Source organism: Pholcus phalangioides, unplaced genomic scaffold (assembly GCF_987345545.1).
Source record: "Pholcus phalangioides strain wild (caught in Gottingen) unplaced genomic scaffold, Ppha-v1.0 ptg000022l_1, whole genome shotgun sequence".
Classification (NCBI taxonomy): domain Eukaryota; kingdom Metazoa; phylum Arthropoda; class Arachnida; order Araneae; family Pholcidae; genus Pholcus; species Pholcus phalangioides.
In genome coordinates this window covers 32,799,351-32,820,474 of record NW_028301615.1, presented here as the reverse complement: position 1 = coordinate 32,820,474, position 21,124 = coordinate 32,799,351, and the positions used below count along the sequence as shown (strand labels likewise).

General features: G+C 35.6%; 1 protein-coding gene across 2 annotated transcripts in view; it reads right to left on the bottom strand.

Annotated features, from left to right (window-relative positions):
• The window catches only part of LOC149070221 (alpha-1,3-mannosyl-glycoprotein 4-beta-N-acetylglucosaminyltransferase A-like), an 82,264-nt gene extending 61,936 nt beyond the window's left edge, over window positions 1-20,328 (bottom strand). Inside the window, exons 1-2 of one of the 2 annotated variants that reach the window (XM_089250104.1) lie at window positions 20,174-20,328; window positions 19,764-20,082 (exon numbers count right to left, since the gene is read on the bottom strand). In XM_089250104.1, the coding sequence (XP_089106230.1) occupies window positions 19,764-19,857 (94 nt within the window). In that variant the 5' untranslated portion in view covers window positions 19,858-20,082; window positions 20,174-20,328. Of the gene's footprint in view, window positions 1-19,763 lie in introns of both variants that reach the window. The other variant, XM_089250103.1, reaches the window with a different exon arrangement.
• Between the last annotated feature and the right edge of the window lie 796 nt (window positions 20,329-21,124).

Here is a 21,124-nt window from a genome sequence, read left to right as displayed (position 1 = left end):
AACGGGTTTCTTCTCCCTCTCAAAGATATAAAAATAGTAGTAATTTATCAACTCCCCTAACGGTTTCCCTGTCTCAAAAACATATCTATATTGGCCATAAAAATGAATGACAAAAACTCTCGAGAGAAATCTTATCATATGCCAGAGAGGCGAAGAAACTCATAAAACTCCCATACGGTGTTGAGGAGCAGATATTTATTTCTTACGGGTGTTATCATTAATTTTCCCTCAGGAACTTTCACGTTATCTATTTCGTTTCTTCGCTCAGTATTGGCGCGTAACCTTTTCATTTCTTTTCTTCTTTTTTTATATATAATAAATTGAAGGAGGACAAAACTACTTGAAATTTTATGCCATGCGTGAAAATAACTTCCGTTTTCAATATAATAACCAGAGCCCGGAAGTTCCGGCAAAATCCCACATAAATGCCTTTTTTTGTCTATTTTCAAAGTTTTTTTGGTAAAAATGCCTTTTTTTAAAATTTCGTGCCATATAAAACTTGGATATTTTGAGCATTGACAACTTCAAAAGTATTGCTCTTTTTAAAATTTTCTAACTCTCAGTATTAGTTATACCCCTGTGGGATATCCCACAGTGGTATTCCTTACATTAGGATGCAATATCTATGAAAGAGACACAATCTATTACGGTGTTTGAAGTATTTAAATTTGTAACAAAACTTCCTGAAGTTGAAAAAGCAGCTTCTTGTATACACAGGGTGCATAGCAAACGGGCGTGTGACATTTTACTGGCGAACCGTTGATCCTAGAGGTATACTTTTGATTAGAAAAACTTTCCAAATACGTGTAGTACTCAGATATGTCATTTGTTTTCAAGGGGTTGTATAGTTATCAATATAAAAAATAAATGTCTTTTTATACAGTCCCTGTGTGCCCCAAAATCCAGTTAGAAAACTGTTGCCCTGTCTTTCCTGATACCAACAAAAAAATTCATGTTTTTAAGTGCAATATTCACAGAGATATTCGAATTCTTTTTTGGCATCATTAGAGACAAGGGCAACAACTTTCTAACTGGGTTTTGGGGCGCACGAGGACTGTGTAAAAAGACATTTATTTTTTATTTTTATAACTATACAACCTCTTGAAAAATGAATGGCATATCTGAGTACTACATGTTATTTGGAAACGTTTTCAAACTGCAAGTATACCTCTAAGATAAACGGTTCGCCAGTAAAATGGCATACCCCCGTTTGCTATGCACCCTGTATATTATCAATATTGCATATTATATTCTTATACAAATACAATGCCACAACAGGCAAAATGCCTAACGAAGTGGATGAGAAAAAGATGGCCATAACAAATATGGATGTCATACATTTCAAAAATGGAGCAACCCAATTAAAAATTCAATTACGAACAATATATACACATGATAGCATATTATACAATGCCCATAAAGAATACTTATGACCGTCTTATTTTAAGTATGGATAGCTTCTCGATTTTCCCCATGTTTAACGTATTTCCTTTTAAACGTGTCAATTGTGCAGAGCTGCCAACTTTGAAAATGCAAAAGTCCTGTAATTTTCTTACAAAATCCTGCAATTTCCTACAAAAATCCTGCAATCATACCATAATTTCCTGTACATAATCCGTGGAGTACAAGTCAGAATAAAGAATTAAATAAAAAATTAGCAATATATGTGTATATTTTTGTAAGGACTGTGCATAGATGCAGCATTTAATAGAAAAAACATTTTTGCTGAAAATGACACACTTTCCCCAAATTTCTCAAGATTTCATTAAGGGGGAATAAAATTTACTCATGCAGATTACAGGACATTTTTTATTCTCAAAGTAGCGAAATGCTAATGTAGAGATGTGAGGAGAATATTCTCATTCTCCGAGAATATTCTGAGAATATTCTCCAAATTTAAAAAAAATTCTCCAAATTCTCCCTAAATTTAAAAGAAAAATTAATATTCTCATTTTATTATATGTATATGTATAATAGATGTATATTCTCATTTTTCTTTTAAATAATTTACATTTTTTTACTAATTTTGTTTATACAAGATATACGGAAGACTGGATGTTGTGAAGATATTTATTTTTTATGTCATATAATTCTGTTTATATTGTGAGATATAAATCAGTTTTCATTGCATGAAACATTTACAACAAAACAATTTTTGGTATAATCACTCCCCAATGACAACTTTTAGTTCGAAAATGTTCTCCAGGTCATGATGAGAGGTTTTAAAAGTTTGGTTACGAAGATTTTAGAAACCATTAAATTAAAAAATTATTTTAAAATTAGATAAGTTTAAGGATATATAAAAATATCTCATTTAAATTTATATATAAATATATAAATTTAAAGATTATAATATATACATATATAATAATATAAATATATAAATTTAAAGATTATAATATATACATATATAATAATATAAATATATAAATTTAAAGATTAACGAAATAAGTTCACAACAAAAGAAATTAAATCAAAGTTGATTGATAAAGGAAGCTATTCTTATATAATGACCTTCATTCTAAGATACAGAACTGTTGTTTTCTTCAATGCACGTACACTTAAATTCTGTATCACTCACATTTCTTTAAAAGTTGTGCAATTCAACCCTGTTGGTTTAATTTTCTTGCTTTCAAACTTTAATATTGTGGTCTACAAACTTCAATATACCCATCTTCTTGACGGGGAGAGACAGACATTCTCTCAAAGGACTACTATTATAAATTACTAGAGATTATACTTATCGAAAATAATAATAATTATACAAAAATAATAATTATTATTCTCAAGTTATTTATCGAGATTATTTATTATAATACATGTTATTACATATGTTCTTGATAATACTCTCTGGAAAATTCGGTAACTAAAGAATATTCTCTGGAAGGACTTAAGTACTTCTGTGATTAATAACTTCAGAATAATTCTTATTTTCTATAAGAATATTCCCCAGTAATTTATGAAAGTAGTCCTTCCAGAGAATATTCTTAAGGATATTATACGTCACTATATTATAAATAAGAGGAGAATATTCTCATCAAGAACTTATAATAATATTCTGTGAAGTTATTTATAATAGTAGTCCTAGCAGAGAATTTACTCTAATATTCTCCTCGACCAGAATATTCTCCGAAAGATTATTCTCGAGAATTTTACATCTCTATGCTAATGTGCAACTTATTGCAGTAAACTATGCACCTTCATTCATCAACATGCATATTTTTTGGCAATTTCCCTATCTGGAAACATTTTCTTAAAAAAGCATACCGGCATGCTCTGCACAAGATAATGATAAGTTATGTTCTCCGATGAATGGCGTCAATAAACATTCCGCATGGATAACGGCATCAGAAACGGAACTGACTTTTCGCGATCTTACAACTGTCCACGTGCTTATGTGTACGAATGCGTTTTACGACATCTGCTTAGCCTCTGTGCTACAAAAAAATCACATCTACAAATGGAGCAGAAGGCAAACTGCTAGTCCTTCCTTGATGCGATTGTGCAAGGATAATCTACGGTGGAACATTTCTTGAAAACACACTGATATTTTCGACCAGTTATTGTGTGCTCAAACGCATCATACAAAAAAAAAACGATTCCGATTGAATTATGCAGTGCCAACCGCTTTGTGCAGGGCTATTGGCTGACTTGTTTTACGTCCTTACACACGTAAAGAAAAGCTTCCAAGGCACGTTATTTATGTTAGCAGGTTTTAACAGCTTTGACCAAGCTTCAAAATTTCGTCACCATCCGGAAAAATATCACCATGAGGTTACCCTGGAGCCAGCATGGTACGACATTTTGCAAGCGCTCCCTATTCTGGTATTGCAATTAAATTTGGAATATCGATGATTCCCGTAGATAAAAAAAAACCGTGTTCGAAGATCTGTTCACCGAACGTTTGATATTTTGATTATTTAATAAAAGATTTTGATTATTTAACCCGAAAAATAATTTTTTTTCCTCTTCATCAAACCTGGCAATATGTAATTAATAATAATCCGGAATCCCTGCAAACGTTTAAAAACACTGCATTGCCGGACCATATCCGGAGAGTTGGCAGGTCTGATTGTGTTCGAATTTACTACCCCGGGGGTAAGCTATTCCATTTATTAGCAACCCTATTGAAGAAAAATTCCCTCCGACACCATAACCTCGTATTGTCCTTTACCAATCGATACTGGAGAAACCGCGAGACACCCAGGCTCTGTCGCAAGTCTGTCAATGAGAATTCCCAAATCGGTGACCCTACTTGCATCCGGGATAGAGCCAGATAGAGCCATACAGTCCACTCACCCAAGCAGCACAAAGATATAGATCTATATAGTAAAATTTTAATTTCCAATATTGATCTATATCGGGCCACGATATCGTTCTGGCTAAAAAAGGCATGGTCAGAGATAAATATGTAGATCTATATCGTGAATAGGATATATGCAAGTATTTCGACTTTTGGACGATAGATGGCACCCTTTCAGAAGAAATTTAAAAAAAAAAAAATCTGTAGTTTTACTGTGGGTAGGTTTAAATCCATACACTCTGAACTCTTCCCATCTCAACTTTTAAACACCTATCTCGCAAATCTAGAAATGGAAGTCCTTCTAAAAATCCGGTAACAAAATCAAACTAAAGAGAATAATTATACTCAATCTAGAAAAATAAAGAAAACACCACAGAGTTTGGTCCAAAAATAAAAAAACACAATAAATTAAACTCACGAGAACGAAAAAAAAACACAAAGAAACGTGGAAAACACTTCTAACGGAAGTGTTTGGATTACCTTCAAAAACAATAATTGTTTTTGAAGATAATTCTTTTGAAATAATTCTAATGATAAAATATAACTATTATATTTTATCATTTGTGTTATTTTTTTCCTACTTTTTTTATGACAAATGCCAAAATGCAATGCTGTTCAGTTCTAACATGTTCAGATTCGGATTTAGAAAAGGAAATTCCGAATATTCAGATTTCCTGCTAATGAAGACGAATGTAAGAAACAGGCCCAAAATGGTAGATGCATGAACTCCACTTCATAGGCGCTTTAACTAGACACTCCATTTAAAGTCACGCGGTTCTTCTTCAAACGCTAGTTTTAATTTAAAAAAGACTAGCAATACAAGTCAGTCAAAATTAAATGTAACCAAAGCTAGTGTGGTCTGTCCACGGGTAGAACGACAATTTGTTTCAAAGTGATTCACCGGAGTTGTGTGTATATACAGTGATATACTCCACACACATTGACTTCAAACATTCATGTGCCCACATAACTTTTCGTGAGGTTGGCTAGCACAAATATCAGAATTTATTGCCGAGAATGACTACTTACACTGCAACATAGCTGTTGCCAGTGTTATGTACTTGTTAGTAACTCCCCTTAAAGCACAGTGCTTTGCAGAGTTCGACAACGACCCTTCAGCTGACTAAAAATGTTTCGTGGTAAAAATTCCCACAATTGTTTTCTACACAAAGGTTTTTGTTTTTCCTTCCAAAATCTTCCTGAGATCGTTCTGCAATAGCACTTATTGTTCTGCGACGCGTCGCAGTTTTTGGTACATTCTGCTCTAGAAGTCCCACCCGTGTACCAAGACCACTGGCATGCACTAAAGTTCTGAAACACGCTTTGATCACAATTCCCGTAACTACCCTACGCAGGGAAGCAACCGATGAAATGTCCAGGGGTTCAACGAATATTTTCACTGATCCAAAAAAAAACGAGAAAATCGGATTCAGTAAGTTTCAGCAGCAATCACAAAAAAATGAAAAACAGATGGCAGCACCAGCAAGAACAAGAAATAAGCACAACGCTGACAACATAAATACGTTAGGATCGTTCACATGCATAATCTCACACAACGCTTTCCGACATGTACTGATTGGTTAGAAATTCCGCGGAGGAATGTGTACGAGTTGCACGTCGGTTAAGTATTAGAAATTTCAAAAACAAAGATCACGGTCAAATAACAGAAATGTTATCTATTTGAGCCGGAGTTCATCACCATGCGGACCCAGTTCCACTGCATGACATTATAACACCATCAGTTTGAATATCAAATCTTCCACAATATGAAGTGCGGATACATGCAAAAAAAAAACATGCGTATCTTCCGTATGATATAACCTCGAGTTTTCCGAATTCTAAGAACTTGTCGAGTTCAAACTCGGGTAGCACAAGCGCAAAGAGAACAAAAAAAAAAAATAGTTCACGGTTACAGATAAACGACGCCGGTATTTAATCGATAACCGGTAAATTGTGGTGATGGTGATTCACTTCCAGTTCTTGTTAGTTCAAGTTCATGCACGTGTAAATACGTGCATATTAATGATTCATTATCAGTTTCATCTGCATGCCGGACACGAACTTGTCGAATATCTATCAATGTATTCCTGATATCACAGTAAATGACCTTTCTTCTTCATTATTTACGAAAACAACTGCTTTTTTTTTAGAAAATGCTTCTCTATTTGAAGCAAGAACAGAAAAAAAAAATTAATTTTTTTCTTCTTCAACATTGATTCTAATGAACCCGAATCCGATACCAGACAAACATCTCTGGTTCGATTTCTAAAGATTCAGTTCAGAAAACAACAACAAAAAATATCAAAAGGGTGAAAAATACAAGAACCAAAAATCCATTAAACCGAAGAATCTATTTGTACCTATTTTCCGCGTAGCAAAACTTCAAACATCATTCTTCAACTCGGTAATGAATGGTTATGCGAATGCAACAATTTAAGTGTATATATACGATCTAACGACCCGATTTCAAACCGAATAACGACACACATTTACCATTATAATATTTTTTCCCCATGTTTCTTCGCTAATAAACCCATACTCGAAAAATGGGTTTAAAAAAAAAAAGATAAGAACCTGTAGTACTCGTTTTCTTGTGTATTATTCAGTCCAAAAAGAAAAGAAATTCTCTTTTAAATGGAAAATAAGAAAAAAACATGAATTGATGCATGAATGGAGATATGCGTATTGCCGCCCTTTTTCTATTCTGACGGAGAAAAATCTGAATTGCAAATTTTTTTTCTTCGTCTTAAGAAGATTCCGTCTAAAAGAAAGACGGGGAAAAAATTTCGTGCGAAAAAAAAACGGTCCTTTTTCATCTAATGTCTGATGACGACGCTTTCCATCATTCGAGCTGCATATAGAAAAATCTGTGTTAATACACCACTTCTACACTGCCTATTACTAATACAACCTAAACCCTTTTAGCTGCTGTGTAGTAAAGGCATCAACCTCACCTCCAGTTCGACATCCCTGGATTGAAATCATGGAATAAGACTCAATCATAACCATACATACAAAATCTACCATAAACTTTAGGTCCACACCTTGATCTGATCAACTTCTCGAGTAAACGAAAATGATCGAATGCAAAGCTCTAGAAATTGATAAAAGAATAATAGCCTTAAGCCAGGTTTTCCTAGGAGCAGGTTTCTACAGTTCACGCAGCGTTAAAACACTGATTGGTCAAAGTTTTTAACCAATCAGCGTTTTCACGTTGCACAGGGCGCAAAAGTTCAACTCCTAAGTTCTACACCTAGGAAAACCCGGCTTTAAGCCTACCTGATAAGGATTTACCAATATACATCACTAACACAAAAACAATAGATTCTTTCAGCACGTCATAGGAAAATAAGTACTAGATAAACAAGAAAATTGCTCGCAAGTTTGTAATATGTATGTACATTGGACGCTCCTTTTTACGACCATGCGTTTCTCGACTTTTCTGAACCAAAGTAAAAAAAAAAAAGAAAGACAAAAGTCGGTTTTCTCTGAACCAACAATAAAGTATGTGGAACAATTCGACTTATCACTAATTTATAGCAAGAGTATCGTGACCATGCGTATCGTATTTTTATTAAAAAAATATTTTTTATTCAATTGTCCTGTTTTTCAACGAAGCTTATTCGAATTTGTAATCTTTGGTGAAATCGGGAATGAAAATAATTTTTATAATAACGTATGAATTATACCATTATATATAATTATGGCACTATAAATATTTATCACATATCAGTCACGTTCAAATTTTTTCCCCGTTAATTACATTTCAATTAACTGCGAGTTCCATCAGTCCTTTACTTTGGTGATTTTGCCAACTTATGGCAATGTTTATCCATAAACATTTAGCAGTTGTCCATGGAAACAATTATCAATATCCCGTATTTTGCCGTATTTCAAATCAGTTTCCTGAATTCGTCTCGATGAAATATGATCACCTGGTTGTGTTTTCCCCAACCCCCCATGAAATACATTTTCGTTTACTGATTTACCACCGTACTCCATTTTCCTACCCTTTGGCAATTTTAGCAATAATTATCTAATTTATACAAAAAATTGACACGCTTTTAACCAGGCAAAGTTCTAAGTTTTTGTGATAATTATCTACTTTGTCGTAATTGCAATTTTTGGCTACAATTAGCTGTTCTCCGCACTTGGTATCGCAATTTACTGTATTTTCCTCGATGAGAAACGGTTACGCTAAGTATGAAGGTCTAATTTCTATTTGAGCCCTTAAGAATATTAATATCAATTATAAAACAATTCAATAATTTTTTATTCAGTTAGAATTAAAATTATCAAGTCTGCCGGCGGACCACTTGCACCATCGCCGTGGACCATACGTTGAGAAACGCTGCGTTGTAGCAACCGTTCTACGTATAATAACGATCGGTACGTTAACTTCCTGTTTTTCCTATTCATCCGATATAACGACCTTCAAAGACCATTCGATCCAATACAACGTCCGAACTAAGCCGTGTTTAAGAAATCGCTCGATATGCCAAAATCCTGCTGTGCTTTTGGTTGCAATGTATCATTTATTAAAGGTGGAAAGATTACTTTTTTCACGGGCAAGTTAAATTTCCTCTTCCTTTTTGTATTAATATTTATTAATTGGATATTTTGATCCGCGAAGTATCCACCGATAGAGGATTGGCGTACAATTTCGTTTCCGATGAAGCTTTTTTTCGGTTTGTTATGCGTTTAAATACATTATTTAGATAAATAAGAATATGTATTGTCATTGCATATTGATTCGAAATGAATATATATTGCGATTAACATTTTTGAAACTTTTGTGAGTTGGAATGAGAAATATGTTTAGCGCGCAAAGTTGGCAAAACTTTGATATTTCGTCAGATATGTATATAAGTATTCCGGGTATGGAATGTCCGTGAAAATTAAATTTTCAGCTCTTATGGCTAATTTATAGCTGTGGCTCATCGAATTTTTTTCTTGGATGTTCTGGCCATAGTCCGAAGGGACCCAGTTCGGGAGCCCGGAACACATTATTTTTTTCCTCACTTAAAATCACAAAATAGGGTTTTTTGAAAAATCTGGTCAAGGGCCCAAAGGCGTACGTGAGGGATGGGAGGTAATGGAGGCTCGTGCAACCCCCCCCCCCTCCCCAAGCCAACCAAAAATTAGAAAAAAAGAAATTAATATTTCGATTAAGAAACTTGAAATATTGGGGAAAAAATATATATGAGCTTTTTAAACAAATTTCTGTTAATTTAAATGCATTTTGAAGGGTGTGGTAACTCTCTCAAAATTTCTAAGGAAGAAAAATTTTGTGTACTTTCCAAAGGTCGATCCTGCGTACGCCCCTGTGTATTATAATTATAAACCACGAAAAATAAGAGAGAAAAAAGAAATTTATATTACAAAAATAGAATTATTGCACTAATTTTGATTTGGAATTTCATCTGTGAAAGTTAGGTACGGTATACTTATTGCTCTTGTACATTAAAATGCGCTTTATTTCCGCTTTTAAATAAAGCCACGAATAACACGAATTTAAATTTTCTTCACTCATTACATGGAATGTGTTGTCAAGTACGTAGATAGTGAGCCAAGTTATGGATACCAAGGTCTGTTATATTCAACTCGTCACGTGGTGGTGCGTGCTTCAAAAAAAGAGGGACCGGACAATAGGACACGCAGTCTAGTTAATCTCATGTCTATGCACAAAATATACTGACACCATTCAATCACGAAACTCAGAGAAAACGACGCCGACCTCGTTTCTGTTCAAGATGGTGCTCCATGTCACTGGCAGATAAAAGTTCGAAAATACATAGATCGCAATCTGCCTCGAAAAACCTATAATTTCCTCTTAAAAGAAAACTGTATGAAGGATACTACAAACTTTCGGTTACGTAATTAACCCATTAAAGACGACTTTGATTTTTACTTTTAAAAGAACACTGAGTGGAACCACTCCCACCATTTATTGGCAAAGAAAAAAAATTAAAATTTCGAATGGCAAATTTTATTACCAACCGGCATCAATGCGTTAACATGGCTGGAGAGATCGCCAAAAATTTACATGCAAAGTCGGGCATGTAGCTTGGAAAAATACATGATCGAATAGGTATTTTGTGTCCCAGCGTCGGGCATGTCGTTCAATAAAGCACACGCCCGGTCAAAAGTTTTACATGCTCCGATTGTTTCGGGCAATAGATTTGACCAGCCCTGGAGATTTTTGTAGTGATGATAGCCAAATGGTGATGACCCTTGTCCTGACAGAGCCAGCAATGGTTGAGCCCTGGAGATTGCTGGACGTTTGCGTTTATTTTTCTACGAGGAATTGAAAGCGTCAATTTCTTTTAAACCCACTATATTTATATCGTCTGGAGGAGAATTATTTACTCCTTCATCCAACCTTCAATTTCACGTCAGTGCTATTAGTTTCCCTCTAACTACAAAAGTTATTAACCTAATAAAGTGGGACTTTTTTTTCCTTTCCACATTAGTCCCGAATTTCTTCGTTTGAATATTTGATAAGACGATTACTTCATTCCAATAAGAGGTCTCTAAATGCCATCAGATTTCATCTAATCCTAATGGAGACATAACACATTAAAAAAAAATACTTGAAAAATCATTAACCGTTACGGCAGACTGTTAATAGGGAAGTATAAACCTGCGTCAATTGCATTCAGTAGTACGATCACAGCCTATATCAGGTGAATAAATTTCATACTTATTGGGTCATCAAACTATTTTGCACTCACGGATACCCATCCTGACTCTACTTACTTTGCAGGACTGAGAGATTTAATCCATAAATCAGAGTTGAATATTTTAAAAAAAAATTATCTATCCTGCGAGACGTACGCAGGGAGAGGTCATAAGAGGGCTAATTAATGCCCAGATGATCCCAGATTATCGGAAATTAATTATTTCAAAAAGTAGAGTGGGTAAGTCAAAAACACCAGATATAATATATAGACTAGAAAAACTAAAAAATAAGCGATTGCTTAATTGGGAATTAAAGATGACACAAAATTTTCTCATTCGATAACAGTGTGTCTGTGGGGAAGGGGTCATTAAGTCTAGCAAAAATAAAGAAAAAGTGATTTATCCTATTCTCTCAACAGTTTCTATTGAGGAAAAAAACCTACAAGTTTGGCTTCTAAGAAATCTGGCTGAAGTCTAAATTTACTATTCGATTTCGTCAATCACTGAACTAAGATACAACTGATTCAACACGGTCTTTTCTTTAACTATATTCGTCATTTGTAGGGCAATCCTAAACCTGAAGCAGAGAAATGGGCTTCCATTTTCATATAACATCATGAATAACTCAAAATAGGCTAAATAATATCACTGGTTCGTAAAATAATCAATGTTCAATGGAAAAATATATTTCAAGCAGGGCCGCAACTAGACATTTTGTCAACCGTGGCAAGCACTCATTTTGGCGCCTCCGTGTATTGTAGAAGGTACAGTTAAAAGGTGAATTCAGCGCCCGGGGCACCAGACCCAACTGCTTCCCCCCCCCCTCCCCCCGTAGTTGCGGCCCTGCTTTCAAGCAATCCGATAACCTTAAGTCTTGACCTTAAAAACACACAATAACCTAAAACCTTATTGAAACATCTAAAACGCAGAAAATATTTTAAACCAGGACCTGACAAATCAGAAAAATCTTGGCGAGAGACATTATTTAGGAGCCAAACATATGTAGACTATTCTTACGAAAAACTACCAAAATAATCTTATTTCTTCAACTTTTCCAGAACTTTGTAAAATTTTACAATTTAATACTAATGCTATGGCGTCAATAGCCATCGCTATCAGATGAAGCGGGAGAGGTCCAATTTCCAGCCCAATATAATATAATAATAAGAGAAAAGGGAAAAGGGGACTTGAGCCATTTAAATTGTAAAAAACATGCTCTTTCGCCTCCATCAACACTCCTTAATTTTATGGCCACTTACTTAAAGGGCCCCTTCAAAGTTTGCGTAATAGCCGCTCCGTATTCTTCTTTTCTCTCTCTCTCCCCTATATACTGAAGCCTCTTGACCTTTGTAATTGCCACCTGCAGGCGATTGACTTTATTTCATCTATTGTACGCATCCCTTCTTGGGAATATGTGCTTTCTGACTTTCTTGCTTCCTCTCTACTTTTCTTTTCCTTCTTTTTTGTACAACTTCCCCCTCCCCCCCCCCCCCCCCCACAGAAAACGTCTTCCTCCCATATGCTTCGAAAGATCGTAGGGGGTGAACCTTGACCAATGATGTCAATTTTAATACTATTTGTACCTACGTAATCCTCATCACCCAATGGAAGGATCTTTCTTTGAAGCCGGACTACCAATTAGAAATAGGGGGTTGGTACCCCTCAAAACTTTACTTTTTGGAATCTTTGAAAAATTAGAGCAGATTGATTAGTGCAAACTAGAAATCAAGTTGGAAAAACAATGTAGAAAGAGGAGAATTTTTTTGAAAACACATTTTTCAACTGTAGCATCAGGAGCGGCGATCATCCGTGATGAAAGGGATGGAAGAAAAGGTAGGGAAGAAATTCTTACCACAATTCTAGTAAATTATAGACGTTTAGTTAAAACCTAAATTAGGAGGAATTAACCGGGGGCAGAGATGGTGAAATTAGGTATAAAGAGTGATTAAAAGAGAGTTATTCCAACATCAAGTTAAAATTATTATAATTGAACATACAGTATTTTGTTTATGTATTATGCAGAATTTGATATCGTGGAAATGGATTTTTCTAATTGACTTTTATTTTGTGTAAATATAACTCGTTCTTTTCATATGATCATTTGATTAAATATTAAAAGCTAATGAAATTTAACTGATTCCTTCTTTTCATGAGTCATCGTTTTTTTTCTAAATGTATATTGGACCACTAGGAGCCTGGGTTAATCTGATAATTACATATATATATATTTTTCTTTTCGCATATGTATATCTAGGTACGAGTATTCTTTTCAATGCATTCCTACATTGCTTACCTTTGTGTCAAGTGATGTACATTTGTACATATCAGATTTTCATTCATGTTTTGAAGAGCAAACATAATTTTATTGCCAGTATTGTAATCTCCCGACTTATATTTTCTTTTTCTTTTTTTTTCGTTTTTTTTTTTCTTTTTCCGCAAGATGGATGTGCATTGCTATGGCGTCAATAGCCATCGCTATCAGATGAAGCGGGAGAGGTCCAATTTCCAGCCCAATATAATATAATAATAAGAGAAAAGGGAAAAGGGGACTTGAGCCATTTAAATTGTAAAAAACATGCTCTTTCGCCTCCATCAACACTCCTTAATTTTATGGCCACTTACTTAAAGGGCCCCTTCAAAGTTTGCGTAATAGCCGCTCCGTATTCTTCTTTTCTCTCTCTCTCCCCTATATACTGAAGCCTCTTGACCTTTGTAATTGCCACCTGCAGGCGATTGACTTTATTTCATCTATTGTACGCATCCCTTCTTGGGAATATGTGCTTTCTGACTTTCTTGCTTCCTCTCTACTTTTCTTTTCCTTCTTTTTTGTACAACTTCCCCCTCCCCCCCCCCCCACAGAAAACGTCTTCCTCCCATATGCTTCGAAAGATCGTAGGGGGTGAACCTTGACCAATGATGTCAATTTTAATACTATTTGTACCTACGTAATCCTCATCACCCAATGGAAGGATCTTTCTTTGAAGCCGGACTACCAATTAGAAATAGGGGGTTGGTACCCCTCAAAACTTTACTTTTTGGAATCTTTGAAAAATTAGAGCAGATTGATTAGTGCAAACTAGAAATCAAGTTGGAAAAAAAATGTAGAAAGAGGAGAATTTTTTTGAAAACACATTTTTCAACTGTAGCATCAGGAGCGGCGATCATCCGTGATGAAAGGGATGGAAGAAAAGGTAGGGAAGAAATTCTTACCACAATTCTAGTAAATTATAGACGTTTAGTTAAAACCTAAATTAGGAGGAATTAACCGGGGGCAGAGATGGTGAAATTAGGTATAAAGAGTGATTAAAAGAGAGTTATTCCAACATCAAGTTAAAATTATTATAATTGAACATACAGTATTTTGTTTATGTATTATGCAGAATTTGATATCGTGGAAATGGATTTTTCTAATTGACTTTTATTTTGTGTAAATATAACTCGTTCTTTTCATATGATCATTTGATTAAATATTAAAAGCTAATGAAATTTAACTGATTCCTTCTTTTCATGAGTCATCGTTTTTTTTCTAAATGTATATTGGACCACTAGGAGCCTGGGTTAATCTGATAATTACATATATATATATTCTTCCAGTGGTTCGATATAACACTAATTCTTTGGTCTGCACGGGGATAATATGGCACCTGGGATTAGTTACAGACCTATCCAAAATATTATGTGGGCTAAATATATACTGAAGGAAAGAATTAATAAAAACTTTAATTTATAAAATAAGAGAAATTTCTCTGTTACAATGAAATAAATTGAAGTGCAGTGCATGCACAATATTTTCCGTAACAGGCATATTACCCTGTGACTTTCTCATCAGATTGGATTTGAATCAACCTTTTAATATTGCTCATTTGTTTTCTAATTGTTCACTTGGGAACATGAAGGAAATTTTTAAAAAAAAGCCATGTTCCATCTAACTAAAATGGGCTGGGTTTATTTGAATTTTATTTTTTTTTAAATCAAAAACACATGACATCATTGATAATTTCAGTGATAAACCCCAGTTTATGTGCGCTTATGCACTGTATCACAATCGCAAATGAAGTGAGTAGACTTCATTGTGAATGAGTTATGAAGACAATCACTATTTTTTCCCAATTACATTACATGGAGATAAAAATGAACAAAGAAACAATACTGCGTAATCTCAATGTGCTATCACATCCTACACGTTTCAATCTCAAGATCAATCTAACTTTCATTATTGGATGGAAATCACAAGAATCGCTACCACTAGTATTGAATATTAACAATCAGTGTGTAAATTATGAATTCATAAATCTCAATAAGAACAATGGCTTTCCACAAACATTGTTGTGTACATTTTTACATAGGCCCATGTTAACGGCTAATTATCCTACTCAAATCTAACATCAAGTCAATGGGATTCAATCGAAAAGTATACTTCTTCTGATAGAAGTATTCACAAAAGTACTAAAAGTTCAATATAATTATTAGAGATAATCCAAATCAGCAACAAAATCATCAAAGACATGATTGATATAGGCATAATCGACAATATAAGTAGTTTGAAAATGCGGCTAGTAGTAATTTTTTGAAAGGTTAAAATGATTTATTGCAAAAAAAACCTCTAATCAAATATAAGCTTGAAGCATAGGTATCCATCAGAGCTGGACAAATTGCTCGACATTTCTGGGGCATGTAAAAAACCAATCAGGCATATATATTCTTTTAATGCCAATGCTATCATATAAAATATTAATTTTGGTATGTATTATTTCCAGTTGGGCTTATAAATTTCCATATATTTGTCCAGTCCTGGTATTCATCTGAATTATACCGAAATGTGTTTTTGCATCAGCCAAATTGTATAACTTTGTACAACAATCACTGATCGAAACTACAAGTCCTAGACGACACTTGCTGTTAAATAACAAACCACAAACAAGCAAGCACCAATGATTCTAACGTATTGAAATAAATCATCGCTGTAGCAATACAGAGAGCATAGCCCAAGCACAAATGATTCTTCTATGAGCGTTGTAATAATCACATTTTTAATGAATTGACGTAGGTATATCAGTAATTTTTCCAATGGGAAAAGATGTCTTGTAATTTCTTCATATACTACTTCATAAATTCTGACAAATGAGAAAATAATAATAATTAACCAGCCGAATCTTTCATATCACAGTCAAATATATATTTTTTAGAAAGAAAATATGACATCTTTAACCGGCAATGACGAGATATCTCGCCTCCTTAAAAGCCTCTTATGTAAGCAATTGACAAGCCCAGATACTTTGTAAAGGTGATTTCACAATAGAACCCTTTACTTATGCCGCTATTTTTGTACCTGCTAAAAATCTGAAGAAAGTCTATTCCATTAAAAAGATATGGGATTTTACATGGGGGGGTTTAATGATTTCTGCTGTGCCCCCCTCATAGAAGTAATACTGATCCTTTTCATCTTGATCAGCATGTTTCACTGTAGGCTTATTTCAAATTGCCGCAATTTACAGTAGTTTTGATGATAGTATGGTTTTCCTGTCTGTGCTTGTAATTTAAAATAGCTACTTTTCTTTTAACCGTCAAAATACTCCCACTGCTTCTAGCTGGTTTTCCCATCACTGGTCAGTTATTCAGTGGTTTACCGAATAACTGACCAGCATTTTTTACCTTTCCAGAACGTGGTGATTCCCCCTTCCCCAGTGCCACAACTAGGCTGTGCGGTGTAAATGCATGGGCCTACCTGGGCAGGGTCCCAGGGACTCAAGAGAAGATAGGCTTCAGAAAAACGAGTAGCAGTAGTAGTTGATATTTTTGAAAATTCTCCAGGTAAGGCCTCAGAAAAATTTCTTGGCCTGGGGGGGGGGGGGCTCCCATCATGCTCTTGAAACGGCCCTGGGAGCAGGCAGGTCTGGTGCCACACCAGGAAAGGGGGAGCAGAATTTCCCTTTCTAACCTCTCCTTCAACATAAGTTGCTTTTTGCATCAGTCTGGGGGGTTGTAAGTGAATGGTTCTATTTATCTCCTTCAACACTGTACCATGTAGCAAGAGCTTTATATGTTAACTCTCTGTGGTACCGTGTATATTTAAATATACATGACAAATACATGGTCAGAAAAAACCATTATACCAATTTCTTTTTCCCAATTTTTTTTTTTTGGTAGTTTATATATAAAATATGGCTATGTAAATGCAAAACCATGTAAAAGAAAAATAGGTTCCAAGAAAAAAGTTGGTACTATGTTGGTGTCATTTCTTTAGAGCTGCTGAAATTATAAATTTTTGGAGACATGAAATTGCATCAAATTTAGAGAATTGGAAATAAGATTAAGAGTAAAAACTATTCAACTTTGCTGAGTAAGATTTTATCTAAGAACCAGATATTTGCTAGATATTATACCGAGGTGAACTCTGAAAGAAAAGTCTCATCTGGTCTTTGCCAGAACTCGAACCCAGGCCCTCTTGCAAACCAGGCAAGAATGCTTGGCCTTGAGCCCTCTCCCCCCCCCCCCATCTGCTAGAAATTCTTGCTGGCCACCAATTTGTATGCTTGCTCTCAAAATTTTTTATATGATCTCGGTTTTTTTATGAGGCTTCCTCTGTATTTTAGGCCCTCTGTCTGTGCCCAGAGGGTTCATGAATTAAGGCGGCATTGACTTTTGCAAGACTTGATTCCATTTATGTTGGTACAGGAAACTGGCATAAATTTCAAATTTTTCATGCTGTCTTCAGACTACAATTCAATGCCACATAGAAATTTTTGGGTGCCAATATAAGATTTTTTAGTCGACCTTGCACCTGAGACTTTTCTAGCCCCTGCACATACAGTAGTAACATGCAACATGTGTAATTATAAGTGCAAGGAAACTCTTTCAATGACCCTCACAGTCACCCCCTCTCCTACAACAGAATAATAAATTTTTTAAAGGCTTCAATAAAAACTCCTCCCTCTTTTTTCCAGCCACACAGCGATTAACAGAGCTTACACAGCGGTTGACCAGACAGTGCTCTTAAGGCATGGACCTATCTGGGGCATCAAATGCAGAAAAAACCTCATGAAAATTAGAACTTGTCAAGTGTTCGACAGTACATATGTACATTTGGGTAGAAGAAGGGGTTTGCCCAGATTTTTTTGTAGGGTGGTTTTTTGGGAAATGGTCATTAATTTTGTGAAAAATAAGTCATTTTTTAGGAAGCAAAATAATCTAGTTAATTTATTACAAAAAAAATGAAATGACAAAATTATGGTGTCATTGATTTGTATTTTGTGAAGGGTCCACTTTCCATATCAGGAATTTTGTGAAATTAAAATTTTACCCAAATTGTGGCTGGACAGGCCCCCCTGGTAGAAGGCATAGATCTAGCCAGGTAGGGGCCTCAGGAAAACCACTTTTCCAGGGGAACTGTAATGTTGTTATGACAGTCCTGCAACCGGGCACCTAGGGTATACGCTAATTAAACTACCGATCAATGCACCTGAGCCCCAGATATGGTCCCTAGGCCAATGAAGGATGCAGCCTACATACAAGAGAAATAGGGAGGCAGAAATATTTTAGAACTATGGGTGCTTGTGAATTTTCGTAAACTGCGAACTTTGTGTAAATTTTGATTTATTAATCAATTCTGGGAAGCTTGATGTAATACAAAATATTGCGGTTGCTCGAGCACCCATAGCACCTCTGACTCCTACACCACTGAAGAGAATGCAAATAGGTGCTTGTCTTAAGCTTTACATAGGAGATTTATATATTAGAACCCATGCTATATCAATTACTGCCCTGACTCAACAGAGACGTATTTAGAGGAATGCTGAGTAGGCAGTGAGTATAGTTCAGAGCAGCAGTTTTGAAGGAGTGGCAAATTGGTGGAATGAGTGGTCAAGAAAATAGTATGTGAGTGACCCAGAGGGACCAAGTCAGTGAGCAACCACAAGAGTAACCAAGTCAGTGAGCAACCACAAGAGTAACCAAGTCAGTGAGCAACCACAAGAGTAACCAAGTCAGTGAGCAACCACAAGAGTAACCAAGTCAGTGAGCAACCACAAGAGTAACCAAGTCAGTGAGCAACCACAAGAGTAACCAAGTCAGTAAGCAACCACAAGAGTAACCTGAAGTCAATTAATTGTGACCAAAAGAACGATCTGGAAAGTGTGCGAGCATGTGAGGAAAAACAGTGTGCAAGCATGTGAGTCACCAAAACAGTGACTTAGTGAATGAGGATAGCCAGATCAGTGAGCAGGCCTTGAATTGCCACAGCAATGGGAGGATGATCGCCCCTGGATCCACACATGCCAGTGAGTAGAGTATTAGAAGGGGCAACAAAACTATAAATACATCTCTGCCAAAAGAATGACATAGGGACTAGTCAATGTGTAGCCTAGAGAGTGTTTACACATGGAGTGACCAGAAGAATGACCTAGAAGGGGAGGAACTAGTCAATGTATGACCAAAAGCGTGACCTAGAGAGTGTGTAAGCATGTAAAGAGTGACCTAGAGAGTGTGTAAGCATGTAAAGAGGGACCTAGAGAGTGTGTAAGCATGTAAAGAGTGACCTAGAGAGTGTGTAAGCATGAGAGTGCATAAGCATAGGAATGACCCAGTGAGTCTAGAAAATAGTGAATAAAGGTTGTGAAAGTATGTGAGCGACAAAAAGAGGAATTATAAGCCATATTTATGGGAGGGCTAACTAGAATGGGCATTCTTCAGCGACTTCGTTGGGCATTTCGTCTCGTGATACTACATACAATAGTGAAGTGAACATACAATCAAACAACAACAACAAAAAAACAGCTCTTACCTGGTCCATTCATAAGTACGAATATGGTGAAAAAAGGGATCGTCACTATGAGGACCCCGATGTAAAAGGCTACGGCAGATCTACGCATCTTCATGGTGATGATGAGGTTGATTTTCTCGCTCTCCTCATCATCTTGTAATTCTTCGAATGACGCTCGATAACGACATCCTCCTTCATCAAATTAAAATACTGGAAGAATAACTTGTGGAACAGGCACAATCAGTCTTTCTCGAGATGATCTAGATTTCATTCATCGCAGTCAATTGCGCCGAGGATTTAAGTGGATGATGATGATCGGGAGATTGGTGTGCGGATGATGCTGTGATGAAATAATATGATGAGCGAATTTAGTTAATCATTAGACTGCTTTGGAAATCAAGTTTGCAGAAGGGAAAACAAAAAACACGCACCTGCGGCTGTTTCTACGCACAGGCAAAACAAGATGCTCTTCGATAAATAAACAGAGCAAACATATCAAACCTGCTGTGTGGAGGAGCAGCAGATCTTGATGCGGAGCCCATCAATGAACATCGGTTTCTGTTCCCGATCTGCCCCCCTTTTTTCTGGCGAATTCAGACTAGGACTAGGCCAATTAGCAGACGTCATCTTAAATCTACGATTTTTTACGTGAAGAATGTCCTGTAGTTGCGATATAGTTTTTCTTACCATATGTCCCGCACTTTGAGTATTTTTTTTTTTTTATTGTTGACCATATTTTTTCAAAGACAATGCGGGTGTTTAAACTCGTATATAAACGTGCAAAACCTTCAGGAGAAAATTAATTGTTTGCAAGCTATTTTTAGGCATGGTTTGTTGATTGACGAGGTTGAAGGTCAATCTGGCCTGACACAGTAGTCTTCACTAAAAATAATATGTCATAACAGTCCTCTGATAGTGGAAGAGAGGATGAAAATCACCGAGGATTTATAAAGATGGAAGCTTATCTCTGACATGGTTACCCTTTATATTCAAAAAAAGGATTCAACTGATTTGTCAATTATGAAACTCCAGAGAGCTGCATTGAACAATATTGAGTCATGAAGACCATATTTACATCAAAAACTTTCATATATTTGATGTTTGCGAATTCATTTGTATTAACTGTTATATGGGCAACGATCGGCACGATTTTTTTCGTAACTGCTGCTATTTATTAGGGAGAGTTGGTTACATCGATTATAGTCTGCAACAGCAATATCGTGAGGACCATTCCATCATGGTCTGGCTCCAAATTCTACGAGCGGGCCGCCATACTTCTTGATATATTAAAATTTTGACGGCTTTGACCAGTAGTAAAAAATTACCATATCATGAATTTGCTGCCATTTATGGTTGAGAAACTGTGCTAGTTGTTAGTTTTT